The sequence below is a fragment of the Carettochelys insculpta genome, chromosome 1, assembly GCF_033958435.1.
Source record: "Carettochelys insculpta isolate YL-2023 chromosome 1, ASM3395843v1, whole genome shotgun sequence".
Classification (NCBI taxonomy): Eukaryota; Metazoa; Chordata; order Testudines; family Carettochelyidae; genus Carettochelys; species Carettochelys insculpta.
Window position 1 is genome coordinate 293,557,512 of NC_134137.1, and position 20,826 is coordinate 293,578,337.

General features: G+C 41.6%; 2 protein-coding genes across 2 annotated transcripts in view; both read right to left on the bottom strand.

Annotated features, from left to right (window-relative positions):
- CRADD (CARD and death domain containing adaptor protein) overlaps positions 1 to 18,889 on the bottom strand; it is a 135,605-nt gene extending 116,716 nt beyond the window's left edge. Inside the window, exon 1 of the mRNA XM_075011827.1 lies at positions 18,752 to 18,889. The gene's annotated coding sequence lies outside the window, so the exon portion shown is untranslated. The remainder of the gene's footprint in view (positions 1 to 18,751) is intronic.
- On the bottom strand, positions 18,191 to 20,653 carry SOCS2 (suppressor of cytokine signaling 2). Its single transcript, XM_075011840.1, has 2 exons — positions 20,524 to 20,653; positions 18,191 to 19,203 (listed from the first exon to the last, which is right to left on the bottom strand). Exons 1-2 carry the CDS (start codon positions 20,639 to 20,641, stop codon positions 18,746 to 18,748), a joined length of 576 nt encoding a protein of 191 aa, XP_074867941.1. The 5' UTR covers positions 20,642 to 20,653; the 3' UTR covers positions 18,191 to 18,745.
- Positions 20,654 to 20,826: the final 173 nt, after the last annotated feature.

Here is a 20,826-nt window from a genome sequence, read left to right on the forward strand (position 1 = left end):
TGGATGATTGTGTTTCATATGTTAGGGTGACCGTCTGTCCTGTACTAGGTGGGACAGTCCCTTATTTAGGGAGCCAAAAAGGCATCCCAACTTATTTTTTAAATGGAACCATTTGTCCCATATTTGCCACCCCGCCACCACCTTTGACCATGTCCTGTGCTGGCTGGAGACTCACAGGGCTTTTCTTCTGGCCACCACCATTTTTAAAATGTAGCTCTCTGCCTGCTGCACCACTAGGACACCACTGCCAGTGCCAACCTTGCTCAGGTGCGTGGTTGCGCTGCACACAGAGATGGGGGGCAGGAAAGTGGGGGCTGGAGCTGGGCCTGTGGCCATCACCAGGACCCCTCTGCCCCCCTGTCCCCACTGCAGAGCTGAGGTGGAGCCAGAGCCCTACTGCAGCCAGAGCCCTGCACAGTGTGGGGACAAAGCCCCCCAAGCCCTCGCCACATCATGTTGCCAGGCCTGGACCCTGTAGGGTGTGGGGTGAGGCCCCCCTGGAGCTCCCCCTCCTGGAGCCCTGCTACTGGGCTGGGGTAAAGCTGGGGCTGCAGCCCTACCAGAGCAGCCCCTGCTGTGGACCTGATGCCAGAGCCCTGCCTGGCATGAGGGTAGAGCCACCTCCAGCCAGCCCTCACCCCATCACAGGGCCAGAGCCTTGTACTGTGTGGGGCCAAAGCCCTCCCAGATATCCTGTAGGACCAGAACCCCCCCACCCTGGAGCCCTGTGCGGCATGGGGCTAGGGCCAGAGCCCCTCTGGAGTCCACAGCAGTGAGCACAGACTAGCCTGCTGCAGGCTTGCTTCTCTCCCCAGCTCCCCTGGGCCAGGTGTGGGTTCTGGCTGGGAGGGCGGGCGCAGGAATGGGCTGGGGTTTGGGCAGTAGGTAAAGTGCAGCAGTGTGTGTGGGGTTCAGGAGCACGGTGGAGGTGAGAGGTCTGGGTGGGAAGAAGGATGCAGCCAGTGGCTGATGCAGAATGACCATCTGCCCTGTTTTAGTCAGGACAAGCCCTGCCCTCAGGGTGTCCCATATTTACCCTCAGGGAATACAGTCACCCTACTAGCTGAGGCTGGGTCCATGGGTTAGATGTAGTATCCATCAATTTATATTTTGTGGTTTATCCCCATCATACATCTTGGGTTTGATCCCATGAAGTGCTGCAGTTGCTCAGCTTCTGAGGACTTTAATGGGAATTGAAGGTATTCAGCTGTATGCAGGATTGGGCCTATGTTCATAGATTATTTTTGGGGTCTATTTCTGACGACTTTCTACATGCAATTAGTCTAAATGGATTTAAAAAAAATCTAACTACTTGAAGCCTGTTGGTGTTGCAACGAACAGTTGGATTCATTACTCAGTAGAGGTATTGACTTCCCTCTGCAAGTGTGTGCTCAGCCAAATATCCTGCATGTACCACACACACAATATAGTGCACAAAGTATTGTACTGTACACATTAATTTTGCACATCATTACAGTAGCTGCATAAAATTGAAATTAATAAACCACCCCTTAAGAAAAATATTGGTAAACTAGGAGCCATATCAAACATCAGAATTTTTACTTTGTAGTTACTGTAATTCAGGTGTCATACACAAACCAGTACTTTCTTGTTATTAATAGTATATTAATGTGAACATCTTTGTCAAGAGCCCATTTTATCTAGATATTTGAAAACCTAATACAAGACAGGGATCCTATGAGCTCCAGATTCAGTAGTGTGATTTAATCTAATATCTTCTCACATACCATGAAAAGTACTTTCTTCAGAATAAGGGGAGGTGTCAATCATCATCTGTGCCTGAGTAATGACAGGTGCTAGCTTTTTATAACATGATTTACTCTTTAAACTCAGTTTACATCACATTTTATCTGGAGACTGCAATAAGGAATGAAGAAAAGATCTGCTGTATGACCAGAATGTGTTGCCTTGAAGGTGGTAGTCAGTCACAGCCAGCCTGCTGCCATCTGCTCTGAATGCTGATGGCATGTTTTTAAGAAACAAAAATAGTAGCTGCTGCCACTGAGCCTGAAAATTTTGCCATTTTGTTCTGCAATATTCTGATTTGTATATACATTTTAAATCATTCAGACAATTTAGCACATTTGACAATGTTTATGGAAACTTCTCAATTATTTGTTGGGGATTGTACTTAGGAAATATTTGTGAAAAGGCTAAGAATATATATAAACAAGAACATTACTCATAATAGAGCTAATATATAGTATATGATAGGAATATTTTGCATTATGGATGAGTCTGACCAAAAAAAAAACAAAACACGCTCCATACCCTTTTTTTCCCCCATCAGTCTTGACAGGTAGGTGACTTACAGCCAAGTTAATGCTTTATCTGTAGCCAGGACACATTGGACCTTGCCTTTTAGATTGCAAGGTAAGAAGAGGTAGTATATATTTTATCACCTATGTAGTTTTTTTGGAGAGACCACCTATTAACCATTATTTTAAAATAATTTAAATGCCTCACATTGAAGTCATCCCAGAAAGTAGGCCTGCCACTTTTTCAGGTGTTGACTACTTTCAAATAGTCTTAAATTTGCTAAATACCACCATATTCAGACACTTCAAGCGAGTGATTTTGCCTCACATATGTACAGATTTGTCAGTTTTTCAAGACTAGAGACAGAGTAATAAAATTACTACTAGATTTAGGCTGGTATAAAATGTCATTTACACAGTGTATTTTAGTGAGGTAGACAGTTACAAAAATGGACAAGTTTTTCCTTCTTCTACACCAAAACCAGTGACCCAGGAAGGCATATTATAGCTGTACACAGTGTGCAACTGAGATGTTTGTCAGGATTTCAGTTCCCGGGGGACGTGTAAGGCTGGCAATGAGAAAATGCAATGCATGTAAAAAGAACAAAACTAGCATGAACACTCAGAACATAAAGCAGCCATACTAGGTTAGACCAAAGGTCCATCCAGCCCAGTATACGGTCTGCTAACAGTGGCCAATACCAGGTGCCACACAGGGAGTGAACTGAACAGGTATTGATCAAGAAATCTCTCCTGCCATCTATCTCCAGCTTCAAACAAATAGAGGCTGGGGGACACCATTCCTACCCATCCCGGCTAATAGCCATTAAGGGACCAAACCTCCATGAATTTATCTAGTTCTTTAAACCCTTTATAGTTCTAGCCTTCACAGCCTCCTCTGGCAAGGAGTTCCACAGGTTAATTGTGTGCTGTGTGAAGAACTAGCTTTTATTTGTTTTAAACCTGCTGCCTATTAATTTCATTTGGTGTCCTCTACTTCTGATATTATTAGAACAAGTAAATACTTTTTCCTTGTTCATTTTCTCCACATCACTCAATTTTATAGACAAACTTCAGGGTTCATTCATACATCACTCTTCACAGGCGACACATGGGGTCTGTTAAAGCCATCTTTGCAATTGTCTACTTTTCTGGTGGTCTACTTGTTTCTGTCTGCTGTACACAGAAAATAAGTAGGAGGACTGGTGAGGGAGGAGCCAGAGGGGAAGGGAGGCATTGACAAAGTGACACTCCCATCTAGGGCAGGATGGGGACAACCCCTCTTCACCCCAGCCCCTGCTTCTACTTGCCTCTGCTCTGTCTTCTCCATACTCACCAGCAGCAGTGGGGGAAAGTCCCACACCTCCCCTTAGCAACACAGCTGGGATTGTGGAGCAATCTGGGGCTGTGTGGCTCCACCTTACCCACTGCTGGGAGGCTGAATCCCTGCTGCAGATGCCAATCCTCCCTCTCCACCACCCTGCTGATGGCCAGTTCTTTGCCCCTCCCACTCATGGCATTTGTGAGGGACTTCTTGGGTTCCCCCCCCACCCCTCAGTGCATTGCAGGTCTCAGTGTTTGATCATCATGGCCTGGATAATATTCTTTATGTTCATAGGCCAGTCACATCAGAAGCCTGACAACTGCACTGAATATGCATACATTTGACTTTTTGTTATAAAAAAAAAAAACTCTCACTGGACTTGTGCTTTCCTTGGCCTGATGCAAATTAAGACTTTGATTTATTGTCTAGTGTCTAAGGGTGGTACAGGCACTACACAGATGAGAAATTCATAGGGTAAAATCCTGCCCCCTATGAAGTCAGTCTCAAAGCTCACTAACTTCAGTCATGCCAGGATTTTATCCATCATATTTGCCCCAGAGAGCTCAGGCTCAGATCCACAAAAATACTTACACTAAGTCCCAGGTTTAGACTCTACCACAACCCACAAAACAGTAGCCAAACTCGGCAGGTGCTTAAGCTCATTCAGTGCCTCAGTTTACAGGGTAGAAGTTCCATAAGTGGTTGTTTCTGCGTCCAAGCAGAAGCACTGTTGCCTCTCTCTAGATAGCTAGATAATTCTCTGACACCTAAGCTCCAGGGAGAATCGCAGATTTGGGGAAGATAGGCATACATAGTCATGTAGGGGGGCTGGTCCAGCAGGCAGCTTCTGACCACTCCTATGGGATCAGATGCCCTTCAACATGGTTGGAGATGGTGATGGGGCCTATTCTATGACTTTAGCTCAATGATTAGAACACTCAGCTGGGACATGGACCACTCTAATTTTCACCCCCGCTTCTATCAGAGAAAAGATTTAAACAGTTTTTCCCCATGTCAGGCATGCAGTGCTGTGAGATCCCTTAAGTCTCTGTTGAAGCTGTTCCTCGCTGGTTAGTGAAAGTGATGGGAACTGGGGGGCTGGAGCCAGGGGTCTTCCATCTCCTAGTGGCTGCACCACCCCCTAGACTATGTTTTTTCTCTCTCTCTCTCTCTCTAGACTAAAGCCTATTAAAGTAAGTATCCAGTGTAGAAAAGTCATTGGGCCTGAGAGAGAAAGCAATCAAGAAAGAATGTCTCTAATCCCATGGCGAGGGCACCCACCTGCAAATTCAGAAAATCTGGATCCAATCCCCAAGCCAGCTCCTGTCATCCTTTCATTGGCATCTCCTGTTGGTTAGTTTAGATGGCTCCACGCCTAGTGAGTTGTCTTTTGTGGATCACATTCTCTGACATGTATCAGAAAGGTAGCCATGACTTCTTGTTATTCTCTGGCACCTCTCTCTTCTCAGACACTATATGGGGAGCCTACATGTTTAACTCAGCTTTCTGGACCACACTGCTGTTCCTGTGATTTTCTAGGTGTCCAGAAGTTGGATGCAGCAATGCAACACCTAGTGTCTTCCTAGATCCTACCTGTGCAAATTAAGTGTAGACATAAAGCAATGAATTAGATGGCAGTCAGGAGAAGATGGTGCAGGAAAGGATGAGAGCAACATCAAGATGATCATTTCATTTACAGCATTTGCACAGCTTGGTGTTTTCTTATATTATTAAGCAATAACTGGAGATAGTAAATGCACTCCTGGTTGTTTCAGTTCAGCAGCAGAAGCAATAGAAATAACAGGCAATATTCTGGACTGCATGCAGCCTTTGACTGAAATATGTATATTTGAATGGTCTGTCAAAACCTGAGAAAACCAAACTGCTCAGCCTCATGCTCTGACAATGCTTTTTTTTTTTTTTTTTTTTAAATAAAGAGGGATTACTGGAGATCAGAATGCCAGACTTTGCAAGTGATCAGTGTTTTTGTTTTGTTTTGTTTTGTTTTTTTTTTATATAAAGATATCACAAAATTATCAATTCTTTTAGAAATCCCTTCACAAACAGTTTTTAAAAAATCCCATACCCTTGGGAAAATCTTTTATAAAAAGTAGACTCTAGATGCTAATATAGCACCACATATTTTCTTTAAATTTGCACATTTTTCCTAGTGACAAAACAGTCAAAATGTCTTTAAATTGATTGTAAAACCAGTACAGCTAATTAGGAAAATTTTTGATTCCCAGTTGGTGGTAGAACTTAGATCTAAAGCTTAGATGTCACTTTTTTTTTTTTGGTCATTTATGTTTGTTTACAACACACTTCATTTGTCAACTCTCTCATAAAACTTCTGAAACCAAGTTGGGACTAGAAAAATGTACTACTGTATATTGTCATTACTCTAACTTAGAACAAACAGATTCATAGAAAACGTTTTTGAATGCATCTACAGCACAGCTAAAATTTAATTCAAGACATCTTTTTAAACAAATTAAAACTTGAAAATAAAACTAAGTACTATAGAGTGATGAAAAATAGAATTATATTTTTTCAAGGACTCCTCTCAGGCATATTGGCAATAAGGCATTTAGAATATTAGTTAAATATCATGCACACACTGTTGAAATACATATAAGTTCAGCAGGGAGCCTTGATATAAAAACAGCCTCTTGTGAGGCAAAATTAAGACCCAGAAACAGGCGAGTTTCAGGTAAAGTTTAGAAAACGAGTTTGGAAGACTCTTTCCAAACTCACCTCTACGTGTAATTTCCAGGGCTATATTTACATTACAGAGATCTTTCGAAAGAAGCCCTTCCAAAAGATCTCTTCTGAGAGAACCTCTTTTGAAAGAGTGCATCCACACACAAAAAGGAGGATCAAAAGAGAGGTCTGCTCTTTTGAAAGGGAGCATCCACACAGCCCTCTCTCTTTTGAAAGGACGGACCAGAGATCACAACAAATCAGGTACCAGGAGGGCTGCTCTTTTGAAAACAAGGGCCTGCAGAGCATCTATGCACATTTTCTCTTGTGAGAAGCTTTCGAAAAGGCAGCACTCTTCTTTAAATGGCAAAGGAAGAGCATTTTCTAAAGGAGCACTGCATTCTTTTGCTTTACCTTCAAAAGAACACATTGTGTGTGTAGATGCTCCACAGGATCTTTTGAAAGACCCCCTTCTTTCAAAAAAATCTTTTGAAAGAACTTGCTAGCGTAGAGACACAGCCAAGATGACCAGCAATGGCAGAGCGATGGGGACCTGCATTGGAAGTACCATGTTTCCTCTCCTGATCGAAGCCAGAAAAGACTGTTTGTGCTGCTGGAGGAGAAGACTCTAGGATAGGAGGGCAAATTAAGATGCCACTGAGAATAAGAGCTAGAGAGGAGTTCCTAGATAGACAGGTTCAGAATACTTCAGTATCCCAAGAAGAAAGGAACTGGCCACCAAGGTATCAGAGAGGAAGTAATAAAGGGCTGGCACTTCATGACTACAGGCAAGAGTGCTCAGCCTTATTCTACAGGGCTGAAGATGGCAGGCAGTGGCTACCAGAGAGAGGAGGACCAGCAAGAATGCCACACAGCTAGGAATTTCCAATCAACACCAGGCCTTCTAGGCAGCTACTGTGGAAGACAACTCTCAAGATGTAACTGGTCTGTTGGAATGGAGAGGTGTACAGGACACAATCATCGATAGATTGGCTCAAGCTGTAAAAAAATTGAGTTTGTCTATAAAGAGTTCTTCAACCATTCAAGGAAGATAGATAATCCTAGCTGGTGATTCAAAAGTCAGAAGAATCAAAAGGACATTCTGTAAGGAACAGGCAGACAAGAGGACAGCATGCTGACTTCCTGGAGCTAAGACAGAAGATGTCACTCAAAGAATGGATAGACTTTGGAAGTTGATAGGAAAACATTCACGGATCATGGCTCCACTCGGCACCAATGACATAGGATGTCTTGCGGATGATAGATGACTTTCGGGAAACAAAAGCGTGCTGAAAAAAAATAAATGTACAAACTATCTTCTCAGGTATCTTTGCTCTTCCACAAGCAAAGGAAGACAGAAGGCAGGAGAGTCTGGAAATGAATCACTGGTGAGGGAAGTAGAATAGGATTGGTGGAGGTTTGGTTTTGTGGAACATTGGCCCATCACACAGCGGGAGGACGAGCTGTCTAGTTTTGATGGCCTTCCACTCAATAGAAGTGGGATCAGTTTTCTCATCAGGGACACACGGGCTAGAATAGTCAGGTTAAGTGTTAAATTAGCAAAAGAGAGGGTAAAAAGGGAAAGATGAGTGTGCTTGGTACAAAACAGATGTTGAAAATTAAGCTAATCAAGGAAACAAAGGACATGAAGAGAATAAATTCCTGAATCGCCTGCACAGTATATTGATGCTAGGAGCTTGGTAACAAACAGGAATTGCTCATTTAGAGGGTAACAGTTTGCTCCAGTTGGTACTACTGAAACTATGTGGGATGATTCTCATGATTAGAATGAGGGGGAAAAAAACAAAACAAAACAAACAAACCCAATGGCTATAACCTATATAGGAAGGATTTAGTGAGAAAAAAGGGGAGGGGGAGTAACACTGTCAAAAATGGCATTACTTGTTTCCACGTCACTGATCTCTCAGAAGAAAATGATCTCGAATGGTTATAGGCCAGTGCCTTAAATAGATAAAGCACAAGACGGTGTACTAATTTGTGTCTGCTGCTGATCACCAAATCACACTAGGGTTTAGGACGATGGGCTACTTATGCACCTATTTATATTGAACATTTTAACCTCAAAGCTACAAACTGACTAGTATCAGAGGGGTAGCCGGGTAGTTTGTATCTTCAAAAACAAGTCGTCCTGTGGTACCTTATAGACTAACAGATATTTTGGAGCATAAGCTTTTGTGTGCAAAGACCCGCTTCGCTGATGAAGTGGGTCTTTGCAAATGAAAGCTTATGCTCCAAAATATCTGTAAATCTATAAGGATCCACAGGACTTCTTGTTTTTGAACAAACTGATTAGTCAGCCACACACTTCATTTGGAACTGGAAGTATGCAATCAGGCATCGGAAGAGACAAAAACAAAGAAAAACCAGTTCAGCATTGTATTAAATGTAAACACCCATAAAAGTAAAATAAGGGAATTGTTTCTGTGTTTGTGTTATTTTAAATGGTTAAAAGCAGCAACTTGACCTTAACTCAGATTCTATTGTATAGGAAAACAACTTGTATACTCAGGGTTCTTCAGTTTGAGTGAAGTCTCATGCTGCCGATATTTAAAAATCTTCAGAATTCTAATATTTATATTAGTTTCCTTATTCAAAACCTGTGGGATGCAAAACTGGAGGATTCTGTATTGAAAATCTTGATCTATATAAAAAATTAATGGTATCTTAGGTATAGGTGATCATGACATTTACAACGTGCAGACAAAGTCCAGAGTAGTGATATATACTTGTTGCTTTAACAGGATCAAATCCACGAAGCTGAAAACAATTCTGAGCCAAAAATCAGCTGGGGAGGAGAATTTAAATTAGGAAAAAAAAAAAGGAAAAATTGGGAATTATGTAAGAAATTGTCAATAGATGCTGCAAAAGGCCCAATCCAGGAAGATGGCTGTATTGATTTAAATAAAACAAACATTTTGGGTTGAAAGGGAAGTAAAGGCAATAGTAAAGAAAACAGTAATATGGAAGAAAGGGTACATTGATAGTAAGGAAAATAAATCAGAAGCTAGTAAGCATAGAAAATAGATAACACAAAGGGACATAAGACAGCTATAGCTGGAAGAATTAAGGACAATAATGAGGTCGTTTAAGTTTTATAATTAACTCTCAATGTGAGTTTGAGGAAAACAGATCCTGACAGACTGATTTTTTTAAAAGATATTTTATTTGAGATTACAAGTTTGGTTGATAAAGATAGTTAGGGTGAAGTACTATACTTAGACTTCTACAAGGCATTTGATTTAATCCTACATGACATTTTGATTAAAAAGATATACATTAACATGGCACACAGTAAATGAATTAAAAACTAGCTGATAGGTCTCAATGTAAATGTAAACAGGGAATTATTGTAGAACTGATGTATTTCTGAAAGAGTTCTTGAAGGATCAGTTCATGGCCATAGGCACATTAACATTGTATTAGTGACCTGGCTGAAAAACAAAAATTTCCAAGAGACACATAAAACAAAGACAAGTCACTGACACAAAGTGATCCGAATGCTTAGTAAACTGGGTGCAAGCAAACCATATGCATTTTAATATGACTAACTGTAAATGTCAACATCTAGGAATAAAAGAATGTAAGTCATACTTACCAGATTGGAGACTATTCTGGGAAGCAGTGACTGAAAGAGATGTGGGGGTTGTTATGTTTAATCACCTAAACATCAGCTTCCAATGTCACACAAGGGGCTAACACAATCTTGGGATGCACAAATAGCGTAATCTTGAGAGGTGAAGAGAGACTTTTTACCTCTGTATTTAGACTGCAGCTACAACAGTGTACAGTTCTGCTGTCCACAATTCAAGGGTATTAATAAATTAGAGAGGATTCAGAGAAGACCCACAAGAGTGCTGAAAAGGATTAGGAAACATATCTAATTGAGCTCCTTAAATCTATCACTATCATTCACCTTATCACAGAGTAGGTTAAGGGCTGATTTGATTACTATTTAAGTACCTACACAGGGCAATAATGGGCTCTGCAGTCTATGCGTATGTCTAAACTGCCGGGTTCTGTCGACAGAAGTTTTGTCAACAGAGCATGTGACGAGACTGCAGATCTCTTGGAAGAGATCTGCCAGTCAGGAGTGTTCTGTTGACATCCCTGTACGCCTCATTTCACAAGGAAGAAGGGATGTCTTGATAGAGGGTTTTTTTCCCCCCCAACATTTGGCCCCGTGTGGATAGGCCAAAAGTCAGAAAAGCCTCTCCTGACAAACTAACAGGGAAAGGTATATTGTGATCCGATGGCTAGAAGTTGAACCAAGACAAATTCAGACTGGAAATTATGCATACATTTGACAGTGCAAGTAATTAATGATTGGAACAATTATTACCAAGCGTCATGATGCATTCTCTAGCACTGGTAATTTTTAAATCATGATTGGTTGGTTGTTTCTCATAAAAATCTGTTTCTAGGAGTTATTTTGGGAAGTTCTATGGCCTGTATATAGGAAGTAAAACTAGATCACCACAATAGTCACTTCTGGTCTTGGAATCTATGAATAAAACTTGAAATGCTCATATCTGTAAATTTAAAATAAGTTCTACAAAATAAAACTCTTGGCAAACAGTACCAGAAGAAATTTTTCTTAACGATACTTATACTACTATAAATAACTTTGAGCAAAAAAAATACTGTGTAGCTTCATATGTCCACATAGCATAATCTTTAAAGAAAGAAATCCCTGGAATGCATGTCAATTAAACATTTGCAAGAGATATTTTTAAAGTTTAATAGATATTTTCCACACAAGCAATTTTCAGTTTAAAGTACATAATGTATTTTAATTCCTTTATTTTTCATTTTTAATATTCTTTATACAGTGAATTTTAAGAAAACCTTTTGATAAGATACAGAAAAATCTAAATGTTTCAGGCTCTCAGAAATTAAAATATTTTAATATTGTGCAAATTAGTCACATTGAACCATGCATATATGAATCAAACTAACCCTAAACGCCTAAGTTTGATCAAAAAGAGGAAGAAAATTAGGAATCATGGCTGAAACTATTTCCAAATTACAACATATCAAACATAAAGCTAGTTGCCAAGCATTTTAAATACAGGGAGAGATTAGAAGGCTGGTTTTTTAATTTAAAGAAATAAATTGAGCACCTTATTTTTGTAAATGTATATTTCTTGTTCATACTTTGTAATAACCAAATCAACATACAGTTCATTTTTAAAAGACTAAAACTTTCAGGGTACATTTTAAGAGGTCACTGATGACCCATGGAAAGTTTTGCAAGGTAGTCTATTAAGGGTTTGTTTTTTTCTTTTTAAAAAACGTTCTGTAATTTTCTTCCTAAGGCCCGTTTGAAAAACAAAGGCTCCTTCAGTTCTCTGCTATATTCCCTGTTTGTTTGAGGCTACTGTGGATTGATTATATTGTCAGAGACTCAGGGAGCAGAGAGAAAGAGTATACAAATGTCCTCAAAGCACTGATTTTAATGCAAGCAGTTTTCTTTACAGACAAGCTCCCTCCCAAGTACTTCAACTAATTTCCATACAGACAGGCATTCTGTTATTTGTGTAACATAGTCACACACAATGCTTAATCTCTTAAATTATTTTCATCTCTCCACCCATCAAAGCATTGCCATTTAAAGACATTAATAACATCTGCCATGAGTTTAAGCTGCACTGTTAGTAAAGTATAGCTGAGTTTGAAACATTAACAAAATGTAATATTTAATAATACAATTTTTATACAATTTATACAATTTAATAATACAATTTTTATTGCTCATGTAGCTTGTACAGGCCAAGTCCTGTATTAAACTGTTTCCCCCGCCCCCCCAATAAAAGAAAGTGAAACAAGAAGTTTCATAAACAAAAACATAAGTCACAGAAATAACGATCCATAACTTTTTCCTTACTGAAGATGGTATTTTAATTATGTCCATCTTTGCTGGGGAGGAGAAGGAATTTGTCCCATCATATCATTCATTATAGTCTCTGTCCCACAGTTAGATCTGTATATGTGGATCCTGTGTGCTATGTATCATGTGATGAGAAATGGGCAGAGATTTTTTGGAAATTCAGATTGTAAGACTGATATGCGGTACTATAGGTTAACAGAAAAACCTACCCTGAAATATGGCTCCAATCCAAAGCCCAGCAAACTTAAAATTTTTGACTGACTCCATCTGATTGTAGGACTGGGGCCTGAACATATATATTTAAACAAATAATATTTAAAGGGATCCTACAATGTTTTTAAATTCTAACAAAGCAAGATACCATGCAACTCTCTCTCACCCAAAGCTTATGTCTGATTCAAAGCCTATTGAGGTCATGAAGCATATTTCAGACATTTATTTTTCTACAACAGGCAGAATTTAAACTTCAGTTATGTAATGCTTACAGCCCATTTGATCTAAAACAAAATCATTTGCATAAGCCACATCAGTGAAAGAAAACTCAAGGCATCCAACCATTTAATTTGTCTGTTTTCTTATTTTAACTCTCTGCATCAGAGGTCAACCCTGAAAATTTTCTTCAGAATATCTATCCAAGTCTTTTTCCAATAAATCTTTTGCTTGTTTTTCACTCCCATATATGCAGACCCCTGGGCAGATAAAAAATTTGTATCTGCATCCAATCCATAAACATGGTCTGAGAATACAAAATATATATCTGCAGATTTATAGGGCTTTATAAATAGACAGCTTTTGTTTTTCTATTATAGATTTTTTTCTACAAGATGTTGCCTCAGCAGTCAGCTTCCAGAGTATTTTGCTGATTTATTTGGTTGGTTGGGCCAAAGTCTGGAAGGGTGGAAAAAAAGGAAAGTCCTCTCCTTTTTAAATAGGGTTTCTTCTAGATTATTGACTACGGAAAAGTGCATAATTTATCACTGAAGACACTGTTAATCGTTTCAGTCAGACACTGTAAATCTGATAGCTTCTTTGTGTAACTTACTGCTCTCTAAAACTCTCCTTGGAAATATGTGGATTCTTTCTACGTAAGACAACTCTTCTTCAGCATATTACATATTCACAGTATTTTTAATCTGTTAAATCCTCATCCTCTGGCCCCACTGAGCACCCATCCTCATGTTTTTACCATGTGCTTTGTTTTCCTGAAGTTGTGTCTTATAGGCAAAAATGTAAGGATTTCAAAGTTATTTCTCTCCCCACTCCCTTACCCAGATCTTTAAACTCACTTTTCATGTGCACTACGAGTGTTACAGAACCAGGGAATCCTAATCACAGCTCAGGACTTCATTATGCTAGGTACTGTACAGGGAACAGGACAACTACACTCCCAATTCTGTCCCTATTCCAACAGCCATACAATCCAAGTATAAGAGTCAACAGATGGCTACAGACAGATGGGAAACAATGAGACAATATGAAGTGGTTTTCATGATCTTGAGAACAAGATAACAGGCATTCATACCCACTTCCTTTGTGTGGACTGGCTAGCTCACTCAAACTGATGGTTTCTAATTATACTGTTGGTTTGGAAATTGAAGGAATATTTGTATGCAATACATCATACACATTTCTACAACATTGTTCAAGCCATTTTTCTCTCACAGAAAGGACTGTTAAAACTTAATTTGGTTTTCAAATCACTAATACAGATAAGAGGAATCCTTCTAAAACATTTAATTTATACATTCTGTCAATCAGTACACTGGCTAGAGTTTTCCTTTGGTATCACTAAAAATAATATTTAAAATCTGAAAAGACTCTCCATGCAAGACACCCCATTTTAAATACCCTCTCTTCCTATCAAATATTTTGATGGGGGAGGGGGAACAGGAGGGAAATGATAAATCATGCACAGAGGCTTTAGTAGGAATTTTATCAATAGATTCTTTTGTCATTATGTAAAAAAAAGGCTAAAACAAATTGGGCTGAAACAGGAAGATGTGTCATTTAACTCCACTGGGAGGTATAAACTTCAGAAGTAAAGGCAGCTACCTACTGGAACAGTTTGTCTGAACTATGACAAAGATGGATAACAGGACATTGCTCATCCTGTTTTTATTTAGGAAGAAGGGCAACGTGGTGTATACTTTTGTGGTGTGGGCAAAGACATTAAAAGGAAGACCACACTATTTTCCTCTCTCAGTGCCACACCTTCCTTGAAGCAATTAAATAGGGAATGTTTACTTAGACTGTGATTACATAAATTACAGATTTAAGAGATCAGATTAAAATAAAATTTAATGGGATGAATACAGCTGCCTGTTTACATTGCCACCCCATGTGACCATTTTCTAGGTGAGCCATTTATTCTCCCTGCCTATGGGAAAAGTTGCACTGAAACTCTCCCTATTTAATTAGGGATGAAGCCAAAGTCACACTTCAGTGAGGACGTTTAGTACTCATAGTATTAGTTTTGCCAATTTCTGTGATTTTCATCATGACTCTTTCAGCAGTTGGAGGGTTTATTCTTTAAAATTGCAGCTCCAACTACACTGGAGAGAGAATCTCCGATTTTAATTAGAGAGATTAAATTTCCAGCCCTTATGATTGCAAAGAACTAGAAAATACAGACCTCAGGGCTCAAAAAAGCAAACAAGAGGCAGTACTTTAAAGTTTCCTGATTCAATTCCATCTCATGGTTTGTGTTCCCATTCTCACTTTCGATCACTTAGGACAGGGATGGGGAACCTACAGCTTAGTTTGATCCAGTTTGTAATAAGTCTCTATTTACACTGTGTGCTGGAAGCTCCAAGCCTTTCTAGCAATCCATACAACTAGCATACGAGTGCTAGCTCACTCTACTGTGGTGGGGGGCAGGGGTAGGGAGTTGCCTCAAGCTTTGGTTCTCCCCTGCAATGGAGCTGGAGCTCATAGCCCTGGTGCCCTTGGCCGAGTGTGGGGTTTGTGCTCCCCTTGCCCACATACACGTGTAAACCCATCCCACACCAAAAACAATTTTTCTGTAGCTCAGTGGTCCTGACCAAAAGAGCTTTCTCCAGACTCATTTAGGGATGGCACTGCTGAGTCAGTCTGTGCGAGTTCACTACAGACTTACAGCAGCAGTTTAGAGCCAGATTTGGAATGTAGAGAGCTAGCAATTTAAAGATTAACATTCTAAGCATTGTAGCAAAATCTATAAAGCCACTTTCCTCCTACTACTTTTTAAGACGTTTGCCCCATGATTGATACTAGCACAAACAGCTACTCCAGAGATTTTTGCGCTGGTGCAACTTACCATAGTCAGCTGTACTAACAAAGTTGACTTACCTTAGTTTTAAGCTGGTTAAGTCACAACAGTCTACATCTGCATGAAGGGCTTCCAGCAGCTTAGTTGAACTAGTGCTATGGTCTCACATATAGAAAAAGATCAAGGCTCTCATAGGCTAGATGTTTGGCCTCAAATCCATTCAAAATGCTGTTTGCTGCTTCAAAGCACATCACACCTACCGTGTCCTTCAGGTGTATTAAGCACATGCTGCTTGTCTTCACCAAGAAGCACTTCTAACTTAATCTCACTCTACCTATCTGATTGACAGGATAAAGGTAAAGTCTGTCTCTTTCACTCCACTACCATGCCTAGCAGTCAGCTTCTCTTTTGCTGACCCTTATGCATTGGAAACACTCCAACAAAAACCCATTTAGCCATGCTGTGAGGCCTACAAGGCTACACATGCTTACCCTTTATCACCGGCAAGCCATAACTCACATTCCTTTTACCAAGTCAGTAACATCTTATGTTGGTTGTCTCCTAACAACCCCATCCTCCCCCATTCCCACCCCCAACGACTGATTTGTTTAATCCACTTGTTCTATCACATGGGAGATTCTTTGGGTGGCAAGGACTATCTTTAGCAGCATGTGGTCTCTCCCTCCCCTGTAGGATCCTGTACGTCAAATATCGGGTTTGCTTTTGAGTGATCAGGTGTTAACAGCAAGAAATACAACAGCTTATGGGTGACAGGAGTAGGAGGGAAGAAGGATAACAGGAAGAAGCACTGAACCATTGAGGCTAAATGACCACCTCTCCTGAACTCAACTACTTCCCACCCAATTAAGTTTCCACCCAACTGTAGTGCAGCTATACATTTTCAATACTAGTTAATCTGCAAATGTACTGAAGATACACGAGTAACAAATAGTAGAGGAAGACTGTACTTTGGTAGGGTGCTGCCAAATGTTCTGGCTTACTGCTGGCGACAGAACTTTGTCGTAATCTTCAGATCTAGCAATCATATATGATCCCTTCATCCCCAGATACTTCAGTATTGGCCCCCCCGCACCACCCAAGGTGAAACCAGACAAACTACACCTCACAAACAACTATGGGTTTACAAGAAGACAGACTGATTGGCAAGGGACAGTAGGCCAACTAGGTGTGGACAGACTAGAGAGCTCTAGTCATAACTATTTCTAGGAAATCGGATACCTGCCCCCACTCTCCACTTCGCCCAAACAAACTTTCAGTGAGCCCTGGGATTGTTTTTGTAGTCTGTTTACACTAGTGGTTATTAAATCTGCACAGCAGCAGAAAGAAGCTTGGCTCAGAAGCAAAATTTGTTTTGCTTGCTTTTCAGCCTGCCCAGATTTAAACTTACGTAGGGGTGAGGGATCTTTTTGGGTCGGGGGGTGGCACTGACTCACAGGAAAAAAAGCCACATACAGTACTCCCCATGCTCCATGGGTGGGGGGGCGGGGAAGATGGAGAAGTGTGGACAGAGGCTCAGGACTTCCCCCAGGCCAGATTAATTCTTCTAAGGGCCCAGAGTTGAACCAAATGGGGAGGTTCAGTGGGTGGCTGGAAAGCAGCTGTGGGGCCTGGACAAGCAGGAGGATGCAAGACTAGGACAGATACGTCCCAGTTTGCCTGACTCCTGCCTGCAAGGCTTAGGCTCCCTACCTCCTACAGGCCAGGTGACAGGAAAAAAGAACCCTGAGCTTCAGAGGTCAAATCCAAGCAAGCCATAGTCCATATGCAAGCCATGGGCCAGGGATTCCACACCTCTGGCTTACAGGGCCTCTTTGCAATCCTTGTTTAAGCTCTGTTCTGAGAGGAAGACGTTAAGAATCTTAACCTTTTATTTATGGAGATGATGATGATTGAGCAGCCACCTGTGGACCAGTTCCCATGTAACCAAATACTTCTATTACGTGGCTCTATTACATACTTTCTATTTAGACAGACATACAGATCACACCCATACGTGCATATGCACGTACATTAACATTATCACAGTAGCATGTTGATCCAATTTGCAGTTTCTGGGAGATACTGCAATACAAGTAGCATCTTAGCTAATTTCTCTACCACCATTTCAAATTACAGAAATTCAGTCTCTGCTCCACTAATATGAATATAATCCAACCCTCTGTTACATGTGCACCCACTTGAACATTAGTTGGTGAGGAGGGAGGGAGGGGGTGAGGGAGAGAAAAGCAAGAATTGAGGTTCACAGGAAACATTACTATTGGACATGCAGCAAGTTTCAACACAAATTAGTAGAAACAACTTCTGCAATTAGGTTCCCTTTATTGAATACAGTCTGAAGTTGGACAGCTACAGCAGTGAATAAAACAAACTTTCCCATAGTTCTAGGTAGGAAACAAGTTGAAAAAGGTATTCTACATTGTAGAAAGCAGCCATAATTGCTGATTTTCATGCTGAGATATTCAAACTGAGCAATGGCAGTGTACAGAATCTATGACCTCATCCAAAAGAGGCTAAATAGTAACAAGGGAAAAATATGTTATCAACAAGATCCTGACATACCAAAATGGTGTATCGGTAACACATTGGGGTCCCCTGAAATAGTTATTTTCTCTTAAATCCATTTTAAAGCATTTGAAAATAGAATTTAACTTGATTTCCACAGTACTATGTTTGCAAAAAATATAAAGCCCCCGCCCCCCCCCCCCCCAGGATTGTGGTTCAATACACAAACTGAGGTTGATAGCTTGTTGGCTTGGCTGATTAGTTGCGTAAGTGTGTAAGAGTCACAAGCCCAAGTCATTTAACATTGCAAAAGCATATCAGCACCTAACTAGTCCTGGAATCAGACAACTGAGACCATTTACTTGTTCTAGGACCAGACCCATCTAAAGTTGCAGTCTTTCCTATTTTGTTGATCACCCTTTCAGATATTACTTGGCAGCCACTAATTACAGTGCTCTACACCATTTTCTTCAAATCTAAGATGTACATTCTGGTCAGGATCCCAAGTCTCAAAAGTTACTGTGATACTCATATACCTTGTTAAAGAGACTGCAGCCTCACCCTCTCTACTCCCATCAAACACAGGATTTGGGAAGGCTCTGCTTGTTTGGAAGTATTTTAAATCTAACGCCACGCCTCTCTCAAAAGAGACCCTATATGATAATAGATTCAATGCTGAATTGTACAAAGGGATACCCAGTTCCTTGGGTGATCTAAATAGTTGCATTCAAAGTTACTCTACAAGAGACATTTAGAAATGATGTTTATACCTGGTGTTGATACTCTTTCAAGTACTCTTTTAATCTTGTTGGTAAAGGCAGTTCCCAGATCTTACTTGTACATTTGTTTATGGTTATTCTACAGCGATGTTGCAAAGATGGAGTTGAAGTATAGAGAGGTTTGTTCAAATAAAGATGCACTGTTCCATTTGATGGAGTTTCTGGCCCAGTTTGTCTATCCTTGCATGTAAGAACATAGTATTCAATCAGATCAACCACACTATCAAATTGTTTAAGCCTAGATCTGACACATATGATGGAGTCCAGTCTGAATTTGCCATCTTGATACTCAATACGCAGATTGGTTGGTCCAGCTGATGTTTTTACTGAGATCGTCAGTAGATACTCTGAATGTGAGCTGTCTCTAACCAAGAAAGTACCTTCAGAAGTATCTTGTAATCTCTCTTTGGCTTCAGCAACATTCATATTGCCCCAGTACCATCCTGTTAGGAGGGAGAGAGAGAGAGAGAAAGTTTAAATGTGTCATCATGACACTGTCAGGTCACTATTTTCATGTGTATTTTTGCATGGATGAGAATTAGATTTCCAAAGTTTGGTGAAAACTATATTGGAAACTCAGTACCATCTTCTGTACGACAGTCAAAATGACAAAGGCTTGAAGTCAAAGACCCTGCCTTTAATAGTTCTGTTTAGCTTATTAGCAATGAAGCAGTACAAGTAGGAAGAAATCAATGAGACACAAGGCTTTCATTCTGGCAGTCTAACGAAAATAAAAACATCTTGCATTTTGTAAGGTCCATCGCTCTAAAAAAAACAGTAATTCCTACAATTGCAGTATAGGGGTAGTTTTTGACATTTGAGTGACGCAAACGTGATTGAAAGGGTTTTAAAAAGTGCATGGTACGTAAGAGGATGAAGCTAAACCCTTCTGGACTCTGGAAAATTCAAGTTTGATACTATTTTAAACAATTTATTTTCCCCGTGGACAGTCATTCTGAATTCCATCTGGGAAAACACTACTATTTAAAGCATTTTGCTATTTTATCAAGAGAATTACTTTTCCATAATCCAACAAAACAAACAGCAGAAACACAGCTCTTTAAAGACTAATAAAATGATTTATCTGGTGATGAGCTTTCCTGGGACTGACCCACTTCATCGGACAGCAAGCGAAGCCAGCTATCTTTAAACAACAAAAAACGGTTCTCAAAGGATCAGTGAAAGTAGTCCTTCCCACCAGACAACGATCTTTCCAAAACAGGCAACTTGAGGTTACTGAGAGCCTAAAAAAGCCGAGCATCTATTTTAAGATAGGAAAGCAGCAACCCACAACCGCATTTAACCCCGCCACCCCATTGCTGCGCATGGGGCTGAGGTTGGGGGTCTCCTCCTTGTCCTCTACCTACCGACAGAAAGGCAGGAAACAAGTACGAGGAAGCGAGCACCACAGCAAGCCCCGCTGTTACCGTCCGCGGGGAACGACGCGGGGCCAGGGCGCACAGCGCTGGGAACGAGCAGCACGAGGTCGCTACCACCCACCCGCAGCCGGGCTGCGCTGCGCTCCCCGCCCGCCCCCGCGGGCTGAGGAGCGCGGGAGTCCCCCCGAAGCAGCGGCCCCTCAAACCGCGGAGTCGGGGGGGGGGGGCAGCGCAGCCACACCCGCCCCCCGCCGCGCTGGGCCTGTGGGCTCGCGGGCCGCTGAGGCGAGACAGGGGGCGCCCCCTCCCGCGCTGCGAGGGGTTCAGTCGCCGCCCCCGGGGCCAAGCACGTGCCCGGCCGCCTTCCCGCCCGCGCCCGCTTACCTGCCCGCTTCAGCTCCTCCATGGCCACGGCCAGGCGCTCCGCCGCCGCCCCGGGAGCCCGCCACTCGCCGCCGGCCCGCTCCGCGCCCGCCGAGGCCTCGGGAGAGCGCAGGGTCATCTGGGGGGGGGAGGCCGAAGTCACCCGCGCGGCCGGGGGGCGCCGCTCTCACGTGCCGCCGCCGCCGCCTGCAGGCGGAGCGAGCCAGGCTGAGCGCCGCGGCCGGGCCCCCTCGCGGACGGGAGGAGCGACCTCTCTCCGCGCCCGGCGGGGGAGGGCGCCGCCGCTGTCGAGGAACTGCCCGC

Bases quoted from the DNA above. Each gene is read 5' to 3' on its own strand.
- SOCS2 (XM_075011840.1), bottom strand. From the start codon at position 20,641: ATGACCCTGCGCTCTCCCGAGGCCTCGGCGGGCGCGGAGCGGGCCGGC. The intron at 19,204-20,523 runs GTAAGCGGGCGC...CCCTCCTAACAG, and splicing joins GGAGGAGCTGAAGCGGGCAG to GATGGTACTGGGGCAATATG.